The following is a 16,585-nucleotide window of genomic DNA, read 5'->3' as shown; positions in this document are numbered from 1 at the left end:
GGATGTTGTAGGAGGAAGGAGCTTTCTCCTGCTGATTCCAGTGGCTACACTATAGGTCAGCAGCGAAGATGACATTTGGTGGTGCCCGGCCCCAGCCATGCACCCAGAATGCAAGCTCCCTCAGTCACCTCACAGCCCCATTCCAGGTCTGGTGATCACTTTCTGCAAGGCCTCAGGCTTCCCACCCATACTGGTGTCCTGACTCCCTCTAAACATTCACGTATCTGCCACCAGTTGTGGCTCACCTGAAAAGTTGTCGCCTGCTTGCCTGGGGAATGGGCACCGGCTGACTCACGCAGTTCAACAAATTTCACTGCTATCTAGTGGACTGCAACTATACCTTTTTAAATAAGAGCTGAACCTTGGCATTGGAAGGTGGCCTTCCTTCCAAGTTTGTCCTCCCTTGGATACTTTCCCCAACTCTAGGGTGCCATATTGTGTTCTCTTACGTCTTTTATCGTTTACTTACTCTTATTATAGCTTGATATTCTTTAATCGTTTCCTGTTTAAATCAATGTATGATTTCTACCTTCAAATAGGATCTGGACTGACACTTAAACATCAATTATATGTAAGGCAGTATTCTAGGCATGACCAAAACAGACAAGGTACTTGCTTTTAGGGAGCTTACATTCTAGAGGTTGTTAACTAAGACCTTACAAGATAGACTCAGTCATGCAAAATTCTAAGCACAAGGGGACCAGTGTAAAGAATCTAATAATGAACTTGACATGTAGAACTAGAAAGTCCAGTGGGGCTAGACTTTACTGAGCAAGAGGAGCAATAAGAGATGAAATTGAAGCAACAAACCTTCTGGTGGCATAACTGTAACTTATTTTCAGGGCAGTTTTGTCAACAAAAACAGTATACTAAAAGTTACACCAGGGTAATAGGAGTAAACTGGGCCTTATGGTTACCCAGTTTATAGGCCACATTGCAGTAAAGGAGTCTGGATACTATTTTAAGTGTGACAAGATGTAATTGGAAGGTTTCAAGCAGGGAGTGACATAATCTGATTTTTAAAAGATCTCTCTGGTTACCTGGAGAATGAATTGTAAGGAAGCAAAGGTCGGAAAAAGGGAGCAAAGACAGCCACAATTATGGAGAATATAGTGTACTCATTGAGACTCTTTTGGAACAGTCAAGGTGGTTCAATTTTTCATTCCTTCTAACATATGGAGTACCACAGTGTGAGGATTATGTTGGGAGTAAGAAAGGCTGTATGGGGTTCACACCAGGGCTGAAGTAGCCATGCAGAATCCTTAGTAAATAAATGGAAACAGAGGAGGGTCATAACTACATAAACGGAGGCATGGAGGTTTTAATCAGTCTTATATAAATGAAAACTAAGAAATTGTAAATCAAACTGCAAAGGGGTTGTGTGATCCACGAGGGGGCTTAAGTTTTTTTGTTTGTTGTTTTTTTCTGTAGTTGATTGGAAACTACTGAAAGATTTTAAGTAGGATAGTGATATGTCATATGGATGCCTTGACATTAGTGTTGGATGAATTTTAGAGATCAAAGAGTGGAGGAGAAACAAAGTAGGAAAGAGCATGAGAGAGAAAAACAATTCTCAGTGGGGAAAGAAACCAACATAACTTATTAACTATGCAAAGGAAAGCACTACTTATGCATTTCATCTGCATAATAAACCAGCATTTTCATATGTACAAGACTCTCTTTTAAGAAAATTACTCAACGTTACAACAGGTACTGAGTAGCCAAACCAGGATTTAAAGTGCATTTTGTTTTTAGAGGAAGGACAAAAACGGAACAAAACAAAAAAAACAAGCTTGTGATGTCGTATGTACATTCAGAATTTTAATTTCAAAACAAAGAACCACAGTAACATTAGTAATAGAAAATTTATTTGGAAATATTCACAATCTAGTTACTGAGAAAAGGGAACACTTCCACACTGCTTTACTGCCAACCCACAGTTTTTGAGGAGCCAGAAATGGAGGTGCAGTTTGTGGAAAGTTACCTGTCCCAGCAATACCCCCATGCCATAGCTCTGTGAGTTTTTATCCAAAGGCTCAATGACAAGAGGGAATGGTAAGAACTGAGAACTGAAATACTGTCACAGGCAAAGGTTTGGCTAAAGGGCCTGAAATGTATAAGCACCAAGGAGGGAAAAGGAGAACAAGCAACATATGACAAAGAGAAGGGAGGGTAAGTGTCATTGGGGTTCAATCTCCATTTATAAAAATACTGGGAAACTAGATTGCGAGGTGTCCGTGACCTGAGGCAAATGTAAAAACCTCCATCTCATCTAACTCTCTGAACCGTTCCAGAGTTACAATCTTCAGTGTGTTCCTTATTCCCTTAAAAAGTATGCCTCCTTCTCCCACATGACTCTCCTCTAGCGCTCCTAGGAGGCCACATGCCCTGATTTCACACTCCTGTTCCTACTTCCATTGAGTCTGGAGTGATAAGGAGTCCTCTACATGTTAGGAAGAAAGCCATAGATGCAAATTCCACCCAACAGAGGCAGTGTTCCTTATATATACATAGGGATGAGTTTTAACACACTCTATGCAAACGGTGGCTGTAGGAACGACCATAGAGGAAACAAGTTACCAACATACTACCTGCACCCAGAGCGAAGTGACAATGCATATACATTCATACTCCTAGGTGGGGGCTACACTGCACATTTATTCAGACTATCTCGAACGTGGTCTATGGGAAAGATTCAAGTCCCTTAAGGGCACTTGACATAATACTATAGTAACATGGTAACTTGACATGGTAACAGACAAAATCAGGCATGCGCTGACCCTACAGCAACAACATACATCAACTAGATAATAATCATTCAGAAAAAAATCCACTCCCAGGGCTGAGGTTACAAATTCCAAGTTAGCTATGAATACTCTCCTCTGAATTCTTTTAAAGCTATGGCTTAAAACAAAATAAAAAGCAACACCTAAAATCTCCTGAAAAACAAAATGGAGAAATACCAAACTTTTACCAAGAACCAATATTTTAGGTTGCTCATCTGGAGGGTGGTAGGAGCACTTAAAAAAAAAATGAGTCTACTACAAGAGGAAGTTGTTTGGTCCAGGGCGGGAAAAGAAGACTGATTTCTACAAATAACTTGCCCTTCTCTGGACTCCATCCAAAATTAGAACCAATTAACCACCACTAACTACAAATCCACCTTAGTAATAATCCTAGATTTCAAGTAATACTACATATAATCTTAAACAAATAAAAAAGTTCCAAAAGAAACCAGTAGCTTCTTTACACAGGCACATGACTTTTCTGAGAAATTGACCTTGAGAGTTTCCATCTGAAGGACAGAAATTGTTAAGAGGCAACATGCATACCTCACACACCACATCATATACCTGCCAATAATGCATTACATTTCTGCCTAAATTCTTCCTTTCTTATTATACCATAACCTCTCCAGTATCAAATCTTCCACCCTATAAACTCTTTAAGTACCTCCCTCTAACCTCAATGTCCTTATGTTTTCATTATTTGGTAAAAATTACTTTACACTTAAAAAAATAAATATTTATGCAATAAAACCGGAAGATAAAATAAATAAAACTCAAGTTAATTTGCTCTGCCGAGCTATACGGAAGTGAGGAAGATGCACTTACGTAATCCTTCTCTGCCCTCCACACTCTTATGTATGTCTGTTTCCTGGTGAGTTTGATGTTGGGGGAACTGCATCTTATTCTTACTCCCCTGTTTGCCCTCATGAAGCAATATTAGAACTTAAGGGAGGAAGAACTGGCAAAGTTGTCAAATGCCAAGTGCCAATCCCTCCAGAAATGAAGATAGGTTCACTTGGTCTCTCCTAAACAGAAGAGAATGTCCAAGAAATGAAATGTTTAAAAAGCAATTGAAGATACAACAAACCACAGCATTGGGTTCCTCTGAGCTCTCATGGAGTGTGGGAATGAGAAAAGAATCAAGTAGCAGCATTCAGAAACAGTCCTGGGTTACAACCTGATGAGTTCTCTCCCTTATTCAGGGAGAGGTTACTTTTTAATGTTGAGAGGGAGGTGAGAAGGAGGCATGACTTAGACATTGGTGTCGGTCTCCTTGACAGGCTGGATGCTGTTCATCTCCACGATGGGGCCTTTCTCAGCTCTGTTAGCTCCCTGTGCCTGCCTTTCAAAGGCTCGTGTAATTTCCTCAAAAGTTCTTCCACGGGTCTCAGGGACTTTGAAGAAGGTGAAGACCAAGAAGATCACAAGGAAGCCAGTGAAGACAATAAAAACGTAGGCTCCTAAATAGAACTATGAATGGATACAAAAAAGGAGTATTGATATAAAAATCTGGTCACTGGCAAACTCCAGTTTCCTTCACATTCACATTTCCCAGACTTCAAGCCATAACCCTTCCATATTTAATGAAAACAGTAAGGTTTATTCAGTGATTCATTTATGATGCCATTGCTAACTTACTGTATTTCTCTGTAATTTTGTGTCATTCCTTTTTCTATTCATTAAAGTTAACTGCTTCCAAATACCTATTGAGTATTTTAGGATTTTTTATTATTATTTTTAAAATCTAGGTTTATGAAAGACTCACAAAAACAGGAAGTGCATTCTAGATGTCCATTGCACGTCCCTTTATTTACAAATAAGTTCCAGATCATTTTACAGTAGGACCCACTTCATTCATTAATATCCTATGCTTCGTAAGCCTTTACGATCATGAAGCCATAATGCTCATTCCAATGATGAATTTTAAGTATTAGTTTGGAATCCTTTGAGGCTTATCACTGTCATTCTGGTCCTAGGTGAAACTATGCTTGTATCATCTCAGACTAGAGGTCTTTTAAAGTTTTCCCCTCCCGCTTCAATCTTTTCTGCTATCATTCCTCCTTTTTCTACGTCATTAACAATGAGGAAAAACATCTGGGTTAAAGCCCTTGCGACCTATAATCCTTCACGGGATCAGTAATCATATTCATAAACATGGTGACTTAAGTGGGCTGATTTCAAGATAGGCTAGGTGAGTTTTGCTGTAATTTACTTACTGCAGCAGAGGGGAAGAGGAGTCCAACCAAAAAGTTGGAGGTCCAGTTGGAACAACCAGCCACTGCCATTGCAGCTGGGCGGGGACCCTGGCTAAAGAGTTCAGCCACAATAAACCAGGGAATGGGGCCTGGGCCAATTTCAAAGAACGCCACGAAGACCAAGATAGCCCCAATACAGACAAAGCTCATCCACTTATAGGCATCCTATATGAAGAAGGAACAGAAAAAAATTAGTATTAAGACAGCATGACTTAGGTAGGACCCAGCTTCCCAGAGATGAGTACTGACTGATACTGAAAAGCTTCTTCTGTCCTGTAGTCCAGTGGAGATTTGAATCCTACCCATGTGATCAACTTACATCATTTTGCACTAGATCATTTTATCAATTGTAAAATGGGAATAATAACCTCAAGATTACTTTAAGAATTAAATTACAAAATGTTATTTTACAAGCTATATGTTTTATAGCTGTATGGATCATAGCAATTTAACTACCTCTCTCTGATGGTCTACTTTTCTTAAAACTCTGGGCATGCTGCTTTTCCCAAATTTGACTTAATCCATCTCCAGCTTCAACTACCAACCTATATCACAGAGTCAACTGTAACCTCTCTTTTCTCCCTCCTCTCACTTTCCTTCACTCAAAGAGCTCTCACCTTTAATAACAAAGAAACAGTCATAAGGATGGAACAAGCAGCCATCCCTCCAAGGCCAATCATATGTAGAGTCCTCCTTCCTGCCTTTTCCACCAGAAACAGCTAAAAGAAAAATAATACAACATGAAACTTAAGCTTTCCCTTCCATGAAAACACAGTATGGGCTACCTGTTCGCCATACCAACAGCAGGATACTTATTAGAGTCACACTTCCCCTCTTCCAGTTCGAAGGTTAAAACATCATATATAACCCCTTTATACCTCCCTCTTTCCTATCCATTCCATATTTGTGTCAAGAGAGAGAAGACTATTTCAATATCTCTTCTTCCCCAAAGAACAATTACACAACAACAACAAAAAGGTTTAAATAATGGTAAGGAAATGGAAGGACAGGCAACCCATTTTGAACATGTGTAGCCAAGAGCTCCTCTTCTTCCTACCGTCCCCACCTCACTCTTCCCAAAATGATCAAACCACCCAACTTACAGAAACTACAGTGAAGATCGTATTAACCACACCCGCACCAATGGTGGCATAGATCGGCTCCTTAACACCCGCATCTTTGAAGATTCCTGTTGAGTAGTAGAACACCTAGGAGAAAACACAAGAAGATGCAACTTCCAAAGAGCAATTGTGCATGGCAGCTAAACAGAACTGTTGAAAAATAACCTCAAAGCCCCAGGAGGTAAGGAGTCCCTTTCAGGTTTTTTTTGTTGTTGTTCAATCACAGTATCTTTTCTGCAAATGAATTATCTTCTGTATCTTATCTCTATTCTCTTCTTAATTCTCCTCAATTCTAGCTATTCCTTTGCAATTTTCTTCTATGCTTATTCCTACCATTCCATTTAGTCTCCTCCTTACGTCTATTTTATTAACTTATAATAAATATATAAAGGTTTGGTTTAAGTCCCAGTAAGATTTTAAATTAAGCTCTTTCAATGTACAATTCCCCTAACCCTCAAAATAGTGACAGGCACATTGAGGTCCCAATTTGACAGTGATGAAATCAAGTAATCCCAACCTGCTCATGTAATCAGAAGTGGAACTAGGGCTGGATTTCCTAGCCCCAAGTCCTTTCCAAGTGTTAAGGAAATAACACCAGCTACTATTAAATAGTAAATAAATATTAAATAAACTACTATATAGTTCATATATACTACTTATTTCCAAAACAGTGTGCTAAAACATAGGATTGCTGCAACTATCATAGTTCAAGAGATGTCAAAATATTGGACTCAGATCTCAAGGTAACAAGGTAACAGTATCTACCAGCCAGGTTCAGTCAGGCCCTCAGGTCTGGTTCAGGACTTTACTATTTCACCCAGAGTATTTGCTTCTATAACAGTATTCATCTGGTTTTTATTTTTGTTTTTAATGAATATATGCCTCCACAATGGGATTTACTGTCACAAGAAACAACTTTTCAAATCCCTAAAACATAAGATAGCAACTACATACATCTGCATTTAAAAAAATAAGGTTATGGTTGTGCTTTTTGAAACAGGATTTTTAGTGTCATCCTGATTGAAAACTACTGTTCTAGAAGAGAAGCAAGGGTGAGTAAATTAAGACTGGATTAAAAATTCCAATAATATTTAATGATATAAAAAGCTCGTGAGGAAAGACGTTTGAACAGTTAAAACCAGCAATGAATAGTTATGCCAATTCTCTTCCTTATATAAAAGTGTATATTATCAAACACTTAATGTATACAGACACATCCCAAGGAAACTTTTTACAGTAAAATTACCTTGCTGTCTGGTGCCATCAAGCCAGGTGAAGCTAACCCTTACACCATCTTACCTAAAAGCAGTTTTACTCTGCTAGGTAAATACCATCCAACCTCTTATTCCTCTGCCTTTCTTAAGGGAAATTAGAAAACATCAATTACTCCAAGGTAGGCTGGAAAAGTGATTTTCACACACCATTTCCTGAAGTGGGAGGAATCTGTCCTACAGAGTGCTCATTGATCATTTATAATTTTCTGAGTGTTCTTTTTCTGATCTTGTTTTGCAGGGCCCAGACAGGGATCTAAATTATGCATCCCAGGCACTAGTGAGGTTCCTAGGGAGTATAATTTAAAGAGGGGCTTACTCTCAGGACCATGCACTTAAACCTAGATGCCTCAATCTAGTCCCAGCCCAGCTGCTCCAGAAAGTTTTGAGAGTATGTTTTATTGTAGTGATCTTTCAAATGAGGAAGTTTGAGACCGGGATCCATCAAATCACCTGAGAGTCTTTTTCAAACTCCCTGTACTTCCAGGTTCTGATGTAACAGCTTCTAACCCCTCCTGAGAAGCACTGTTATTTCAAACACAAGTACAGTAGTCCCCCCTTGTCTGTGGGGGCTACGTTCTAAACCCCGCTGTGGATTCCTGAAACCGCAGATAGTACCCAAAACTATACGTTTTTTCCTACTCATATACATATATACCTACCTTAGGTGATAAAGTTTAATTTATAAATTAGGCACAGTAAGAGATTAACAGCAATAAGTAATAATAAAAGAACAATTATAAAACAAGGGTTACTTGAACATAAGCACTGCGATACCAATGTAGTCGATCTGATAACCAAGACAGTTGCTAAGTGACTAATGGGCAGGGAGCATGTACAGAGTAGAGAAGCTGGACAAAGGGATGATTCATGTCTGGAAAGGCATGAGATTTCATCATGCTACTCAGAACTGTGTGCAATTTAAACCTTATGAATTGTTATTTCTGGAATTTTCCACTTAATATTTTTGGACTGTAGTTGACCATGGGTAACTGAAACTGCAGGAAGTGGAAGTACGGATAAGGGGGGACTACTGTATCCTTTCTGGTGTGTTAAGGGAGGAAAAAAGGCAAAGGGCCCACTTACTATTTTGAGTATCAAGTGTGTTTTGCAAAATGCTTTGCCACAAAATGATTTAGTCATATCAAAGACTGATGAGAAACCCTCAGGGCATGAATCAGTATTTTAAAAGGTGGGACAAGGGTGTTCTGCTCTTCATATCCAAATATTTTAACTACAAATGGATAGAAGGTAGTAAATAATACCTTCTCTTCCCACAACAAAGATTCAAAAGCAGGAAGCTGATATTTGCATAGAATAGAAGGGCCACTTGCCAATTGCTAGCTTCCGTGTTGCCCCCCACTTTAAACTATCATGGTCTCTTTTCTAGCTATAAAAAACATATGGAATGGCAAGGCCACCTCAGTCTGAAGTTGCCAGTGTGCCCCTAGACCTCTTGAACCGATTTCCTAATTGTTCCCCAGGGCTTTACACTGATTATAGAATGTAAAGTCTGGGAGAAAAGCCAAAGCATATAAATTCTCAGACCTACTTTGGTTGTACTGCCTACACTATTATTGATGACATCATATAAGGTAGGTCAGAGTTAAAGAAGACTGGAAATAAAAATGAGCTGTCGAAAAAGAATGAATAAAAATTAGAGAAATTTGTGTTGGCCTATATATTGAAAAAAGTCTAGAAGAGGATAAATGTTAACCATCCACTCCAAGATAAGGCTGACAAATTTTTCATTTTTATTTATTTTCTCATTTTCCACATGAAAAACATGTACTATCGATATAATTTTAAGAAATAAAAACAAAACCAAATTAAAACCTGGATAATCAACATTTTCTGAGTGGCTGCTATGTGGCAAGCATTGTGAGGCACTCTCTGTGTAAGACGGTGAGCAAAAACTAATGCTATTCACCTTTGATCAGGTGTTTTAAATGAGGTATTTTAGGACACCTTGGACACAAAAACCGATACTCACAGCATTGATTCCAGAGAGCTGCTGGGAGAGCTGGAGCATGATGGAAATCATGAGGGGCTGTTGGTAGCTGCGTACTCTGAAGAGCTCCAGCAGAGTGACTTTCTTTTCTTGTGCCATCCTAGCACTCTCATCTTTCATCTCCTGGATGTCCTGAGCCACATCCTGGGTACCCCACAATCGCTGGAGGACTGGTGAAGAGAACAAAGAGGAAAGCATATAGATAAGGTGCTGTCCCGAGTTCATTTTTCCCATAAGACAGCTGGAGAGAAGCCACACGAAATGAGCCCTGGACATGGCTAATCAATCAGCATCTGTGCCTTAACTTACCTTCCTACCTCATTCTTCAGGGGTTGAAAGCTCTTGACTTAACAGTAATAAAAAAACTCTTCATTTGGGTTCTGAGGGGCAAGGAAAGGAGCTGACACAAAACAGATCCAATATCCTCATCCTTAAATAAACAACAACCCTAAAAGGCCTATAGTGAAGGTGTGAAGGCTACTCACTCTTCTTAGCATTTTCCTCTTCCTTTCTGTTGATGAGCAAGAATCTAGGACTTTCAGGGCAAAATGGAAGGGCTGCACTTTGTAGGAGAGCTGGAAGGATGGTGAATCCCAACAGCACAGGCCAAAGATCTTCAGTTCCCAAGATGACTTTCAGACCAAAGATCTAGAAACCAGACGAAGATAATAGTATAAATAAATCCTATACTTTAGAGGCCACAAGTGGACTAAAACAAACAAAAAAAGTTCAGAAAATCATCCATTCTTTCACCACAGGGAAGGATGTTTCTTTTCCTTTCTCTACCCTGTCTTTTTCTTTAGCTGTCTGTGAGCTATATATAATAACAATATCTGAAACTCATATATGGGTGAATCTATGCCAGACATTCTTTTGAGTGCTTTATATATGTTAACCCATTTAATGAACCATGAAACTAACACTCACTAACTTTAAATTCTAGAGTACCTGGGCCACCAGAATCCCGATGACGATTCCCAGCTGGTTGAGAGTGCCAAAGGCCCCCCGCAGGGCAGTAGGAGCTATCTCTCCAATGTACATGGGCACAAAGCCTGTACAGAGTCCGCAGAAGAGGCCAATAACCAACCGGCCCAGGATCAGCATCTCAATTGACTCTGCTATTTTGCAAAATCCCATAAGGCAGCCACCAGTGATAGCCAATAGATTGACAATAAGCATTGAATTGCGCCTGAAAGGTTAAAGACAAGTCAAGTTAGCAAAACAGGCCTTATCTTTCCCCTTCTTATTCTACTCTTCCCACGCTCATATATCTTCTCTTTTGGTCTAACTTTTCCATTTTCTGTCATCAGAACATTTCTAGTTGAGATAATCAAGATCAAAGGTTCTTACACTTCAATATGCATAAAACTCACCTAGAGAACTTGTTTAAGAGTCTCCTCTCTAAGTTCTAGCTATAGCCTAGTATTTTTTTTAGCAAGCACTTTAGACCAGTAGTTCTCAAAGTGGTCCACAAACTAACAGATTCAGCTAGAAATTTGCTAGAAATTAAAATTGTCCCACCCGCCACAGATTTATTAAATCATTAGGTTTGGCTCTGGGGTAGGGCCTAGCAATCTGTTTTAAAAGGCCCTCCAGGTGATTTGGTGCAAGCTAAAGTTTGAGAACTACTGCCAGAGGCAATTCGGACATAGCTGGTCCACGAACACACTCAAGAGAAATTTTTGGACCAGTGCTTCTCAGTGCATTTAGTTGTAATGTAGTTGCTTAGATATGTCATCAATATACTAATGATGATAAATTATTTCAGACAAGTTTTTGTATATTAGAGAAAATTTTATGCAAAAAGCAGTCAGCTTCGGCTCTCCTTCTCTAAGCTGGAGACTGTGGTGATACAATCAACAATTAGTATTGATAACCAGTATCAAATAATAAATTACTGCATTTATGCACTACAAATGTGGGAGGCAGAGCCACTGAAACAACTGATAGAAGACAGAAGTAAAAGATTAACACTGAAAAGTTACTAAAGCTGTTTGTCGGGAAGAACCAGCAACATGATACTTCCACAGTGACTCTCCACTGGGTGGCCCATTGGAATTACTGGAGGAGTTGTGGATAGTCTAGATCCTGTCCCCAGGGATGCTGATTTAATTGGGTTGCTGTGTGGCCTAGCACTGGGACTTTTTAAAACTGCAGCCACAGTAGAGAAGCCTTTTTAAGAGAAAAATCTCATCCCTCATTCTCAATTTTACCTTTCTCTTCATTCCTTTCCCTGTTTCCCCCCTTCTCTATTGGTTCTTTTGCTAATAAAATAATAGAAAGAAGCCATATCAGTTATGGGAAACCCTTGTTAAAATTTTAATGATTTTAGTTGACAAAAGGTAGCCTCAAAAATAAAAACAAACAGGGGGCGGCTGGTTAGTTCAATTGGTTAGAGCTGATTGCTCTTGGCAACAAGGTTGCCGGGTTGGATCCCCACGTGGGCCACTGTGAGCTGCCCCCCTCCACAACTAGATTTAAACAACTATTTGACTTGGAGCTGATGGGTCCTGGAAAAACACTTAAAAATAAATAAAAATTTAAAGAAACAAAAACAAAACAAAAAAACAAAAAGAAAAACAAACATTATTAAATAAAATAGGTTGTTTTCATTTAAAAGTTAAATTCCATTAGTTAGCAACTAAATGGTTCCTTCACCAGTTATTCTACCCGCTAAGACATTTTATTAAGCAAGCACAGAGTGAGAACATTCAATTTTCTTTTTTCTGGAAAAAACATATCAGTTCAGTTACATTTGCCAAAGACCAAGGATTACAAAATCCAGAGGGTGCCAAAAAAATGTATACATTTTAAGGAAAGAAAAGAACTGTATTAATATTGCAATACTCAATATAGACCAATAACAAAGATGAATACAAGTCACGTGTATACATTTTTTTGGCACCCCTGTTATTTCCACCTAATCCTGCTGTGTAAAATAATGAAAACATTTGCATAAAACCCCAAAATTTTTAAGAAAAGCAAACAACTTCTAACCTTGTAAATAAAGTATGTTTCTGGGAAACTCCATCGTGAACTTACTAGAGAATAACTCAATCAGCTAAAACTGGACTGCAAAGGCCAATCACTCATTCACATGGCCCATCACTTGATGGCTGGGTGGAAGCGAGGCAGGGTAGGAGAGCTCTGAGCAACAGTCATATTCAGTGCCAGTTGGACTAGATTTTCCTTCATCAGAATTTGAGGTGCTCTCATTCAAATGCATCATCATCTTCCATCTTAATTCTCAATACCTGTCCTCAGTGCAACCAGAATAGCCCCTTTCCTTGCCCAATTTTTGCAATACCTGCCAAAGCGGTTGACAAAGAGTCCAACGGAAAAGGATCCAATCATACCACCAATGGAGAAGATGGCCACCGACAAGGACCAGAGGGTCGTGAGAAACACTGTAGTGGGGGGGTTTTCTAACTTCTCTTCCATAGTGTAATTGATAAAGTCCTTTATGATCTGCAAATTAAAATGGTTTGTGGGAGGGCAGATTGTTACAGTTGGATGAGAAAAGACAACAAGTATTGGGGATCTTCCCTTCCCTACATTACAATTACTACTTTATAGGTAGAGAACTAAGAAAATGACTAGATGGGGATCGAAGAGACAGATAACATATTGGAGTTAATGTTACTAACTCTGAAAAGAACAATTTTTCATTTGTTCTGAAAACCTCAGTAGGTAGTAGCACTGATATTCAGTGACTACCCCAGCCCTCTCCTGAGAGCACCCCGCTTCTTTGGAACTAACCCCTAAGGGATAATAAAGGAAGTTTATCACCATAGGCTGAGAGGAAGAACAGGTATAGTCCAGGGTACAGGGAACAACTGGGCTTTTTGTTTTGACTAATGATTCAAATATATTTCCCTAATATTATTCTCCCTCTTCAGTCTTAAGCCAAGCTAGAAACCAAGTTTGTCAGAAATTCTTACTTCTTGAAACCCTACTTAAAGGATAATTTCCCAATTCCAAATTCTAATTCTAGTTGCCTGGCACTCACCATCTCAGGGGCATTGATGACTCCAGTGTTGTAGCCAAACTGGAAAGAGCCTATTGCAGCAATGGCGATGGCAAAGACCAGAGGTGCGGTGACCTGGGGGGAATGGGAGGGGAGAAACAGTCCTTAAGACTCTTGATTGATGATTGTCTCTTATTAATTAAGGAGACATATTTGGATAACTTAGCCTATGAGTGGTACAAAAAGAACAAAAAGTTAATGAGATTTAGGTAATGAATGGGGAACACAAAAGAGCAGGTTATCACTGAAGAATTTATCTGGAGGTATATGGACAAGCATGTAGAATAAACTTGGGAAAGTGGACAAGAAAATTTGGGGAGAAAACAGTTAAGAGGAACTGGGTTAGTCAGTTTGGGAGCATTCAAAAAACTGCCCCAGGTAAAATAAAAGCAAAGAGAATTTCACTGAGGAATGAAAGAACTTGGGAGGGCACAGGAAGACAGATTTAGGATTCCTAAGAACAGATGCTTTGGGAAACAGCTAGATCCAGTGCAGTCTCTCCTGTACCCTAGATTCCACAGAAGACCCAGAGCAGTGGTGGTGTGTGTGTGCGTGTGTGTGTGTGTGTGTGTGTCTTCACTACTGAGCTGCTCTTTTTCTCTCTCTCTGGATAGTGTATCTACCCACTGTATCCTGGCCCCATTTGAAATTCTTCCAGTTTCCTTAATGCTGTACTGCTATCCCCCACCCAGCAGGGGGAGAGCACAAGTACTTACAACCCACCAGAGAGGAGACATTTCTTGTGGAGGAGAGTGGGCGGCAGAAATCAACCCAGTCATCTCAGCTTGCCAGGAATAATTCAAGTGGGTTATTATCTTAGATATTCACCTTAAGGTAGGTCAATATTTATGCCTGAGGCCATCCTCTACAGCCCCGACCATTCCTTAAACTCCTCTCTCCGATCAGATAAGAGTGGCAGTCTGAGAATTTCTGTTCCCGGAATTGACCTTGCCTCTGAGGCAACGAGGCGTAAGTCCCCCTGCCAGTTCATAGCTTTCTGTTTAATCCTTTTCCCTTTAGTGAAAACCTCTTTTCCCCTTTATCATTACTATCCTTGAGGGGCTTTTCCTCTTCCTTCCCATTTTTTCTTTTTTTATTTTTTAGTTATTAATTTTTTCCAGTAAATATAGGTTATTTTTATTATACACGTTGGACGTGGTTTGTTAATATTTTGTTCAGGATTTTTGCACCTATATTTATAAATGCTATTGATCTGTAATTTTCCTTCCTTTCCCTTCCCATTTTTTAATCCTTTCTCTTATCTTCCTTTATTTTCAAATAAGTTTACCTTAGTGAAAATGCCTTTCTTCCTTATTATAAATACTGCATACATAACACAATATTACTAAATTGTGCATTCACAATCATAACAATAGGAAGAACAACTGGATTCACTCTCTTTAGTATCCAGAGAATTCTATAGGTCATAGAACAGACCACTGGACACTGACCCATGCCCCCACACATCTCAAGTCTTTTCAAGGTCCAATGTTTCCATAGAAATCCTCCTATCGCCCCTGAACCCACACTTGTAATCAGCACGACTGAGCAGTCCCTGATGCTCGGTACACTCGACCGGCTCATCCTCGGTAGTAATTATGTAAAATAAACCCTAGAAACAAACACAACTTCTCCAGGTGACTTTCCCTAGGTCAGGAAGGTGATGGTACAGATAAATTCTTTATAGAAATATGACATGCAAAGAGAACTGGTGAAACTGTAGTATTGCAGGCTGGAGAAGAAATGAAAAGGCCTTAAGAATGGCTAGGTGATGACTTAGAATAAAATAGAACACAGAGATCACCATTACTGTTTGCCTTTCCAAGTGTACCCCAAACAAGCAAAAATAACTGGTAATTGTGTCATTCTTACCTTCTGTGTCCCCATGGCCCTAATTTAATTTTCCAATCTTCAAGAAAGATGTAGGAGTGTGATTCCAGGGACACCTCTTCCAGCCAACAAACCTTCAAAATGTCCTTCTCTGGCAGCAAGTTTTTCTTCAGATTCTGAGTAATGCTCTACATCTCACGCTCACTCTCACCGTTAAAGAGCACGCCAGGCACCCATTTATAATATTTGCAAAGGGTGGAGCCTAGAAGGCAGACGAGCCCCCCCCCAGCCCCTCCCCATACCCGCCCCCAAATAATCTTGTGACCTTTCGGAATTTTGTAACATCTAATTCAGCCCCCACCCTAGGCAACAACTCCCTCGGTGCCCTCAGTTAAAACCACATCCTGCACCCTCCCCACTACGTTTTTTTAAGCTCGTTGGCTTCCCTCTTCTAATAGCAGATACAGCCTCTTAGTTTCACAGACAAAATGTTACCAGAAAAGCCTGGAGGGAGGGCAAATACAGTTTAGTTTTTGCTCTAGCTTCTGCTCAGAATGGAATCAATCTATAAAGACATGAGAATAAATGCTATCTGTGTAAGGCAAAGTCGAGTGAGTGCTACTATCTGAGAGTTAAGGTTGTTTGAAGGAGTATAAGCAGAAAATTAATGATCCTATGAATTTATCAGCTGCTTTTGGATTATCACCTGAGTCTACAATCTTGAAGGGGAGGAAAGGATAGTGTGGGAGAAGAAAAGGGAAGGAAGAACTGGGCCAATTTTTGGCTCTACTTGTCCTCGATTAGCATAATCATTCCAGGTAGGAAACCTGAATATCCAGAAGCCAGACCAACTCCCCTAAGATGCAGGAAGGAGAGAATCGATTGCCTATGGGATATAATCCAAACTCCTTAATATGCCATTCACCATGCCACCCTTTCTGAATTCTACCCATTCTGCAAGTTTTGCCTCTAGTCTCAGATTTACAGCATTTAGAGATGGAACAATTATCAAATTCCGTTAAACAGGTATTTGCTGAGCACATACGAGTACTATGTATCAGGTACTCTCCAAGAACCTGAGAATTCATCAGTATATAGGACAAAAAAGTCTTGGCCCTTAAGTAATTTGTAGCTTTTCTTCTTCCACTTAAAAAAAAAAGCGGGGGGTGGGGTGGAGATGTTAAACAAAGCCAAATGATTCCTACACAACCAAAGAGAGTTATCAGTATCATATTAATTATGGACTGTGAATTTCTTGAAAAAAAGTGTGAGATAAATATC

General features: G+C 39.6%; 1 protein-coding gene across 1 annotated transcript; it reads right to left on the bottom strand.

The window, feature by feature from the left end:
- Positions 1–2,412: 2,412 nt before the first annotated feature.
- SLC2A3 (solute carrier family 2 member 3) lies at positions 2,413–15,576 on the bottom strand. The gene is made up of 10 exons (XM_033118117.1): positions 15,347–15,576; positions 13,457–13,549; positions 12,755–12,915; positions 10,396–10,636; positions 9,933–10,095; positions 9,430–9,617; positions 6,148–6,252; positions 5,662–5,763; positions 5,006–5,209; positions 2,413–4,259 (listed from the first exon to the last, which is right to left on the bottom strand). The coding sequence occupies exons 1-10, from the start codon at positions 15,359–15,361 to the stop codon at positions 4,041–4,043; spliced, it is 1,491 nt and encodes a 496-aa protein (XP_032974008.1). The 5' UTR covers positions 15,362–15,576; the 3' UTR covers positions 2,413–4,040.
- Positions 15,577–16,585: the final 1,009 nt, after the last annotated feature.

Source organism: Rhinolophus ferrumequinum, chromosome 10 (genome assembly GCF_004115265.2).
Source record: "Rhinolophus ferrumequinum isolate MPI-CBG mRhiFer1 chromosome 10, mRhiFer1_v1.p, whole genome shotgun sequence".
NCBI classification, from domain to species: domain Eukaryota; kingdom Metazoa; phylum Chordata; class Mammalia; order Chiroptera; family Rhinolophidae; genus Rhinolophus; species Rhinolophus ferrumequinum.
This window is presented reverse-complemented; position numbering and strand designations above follow the sequence as displayed.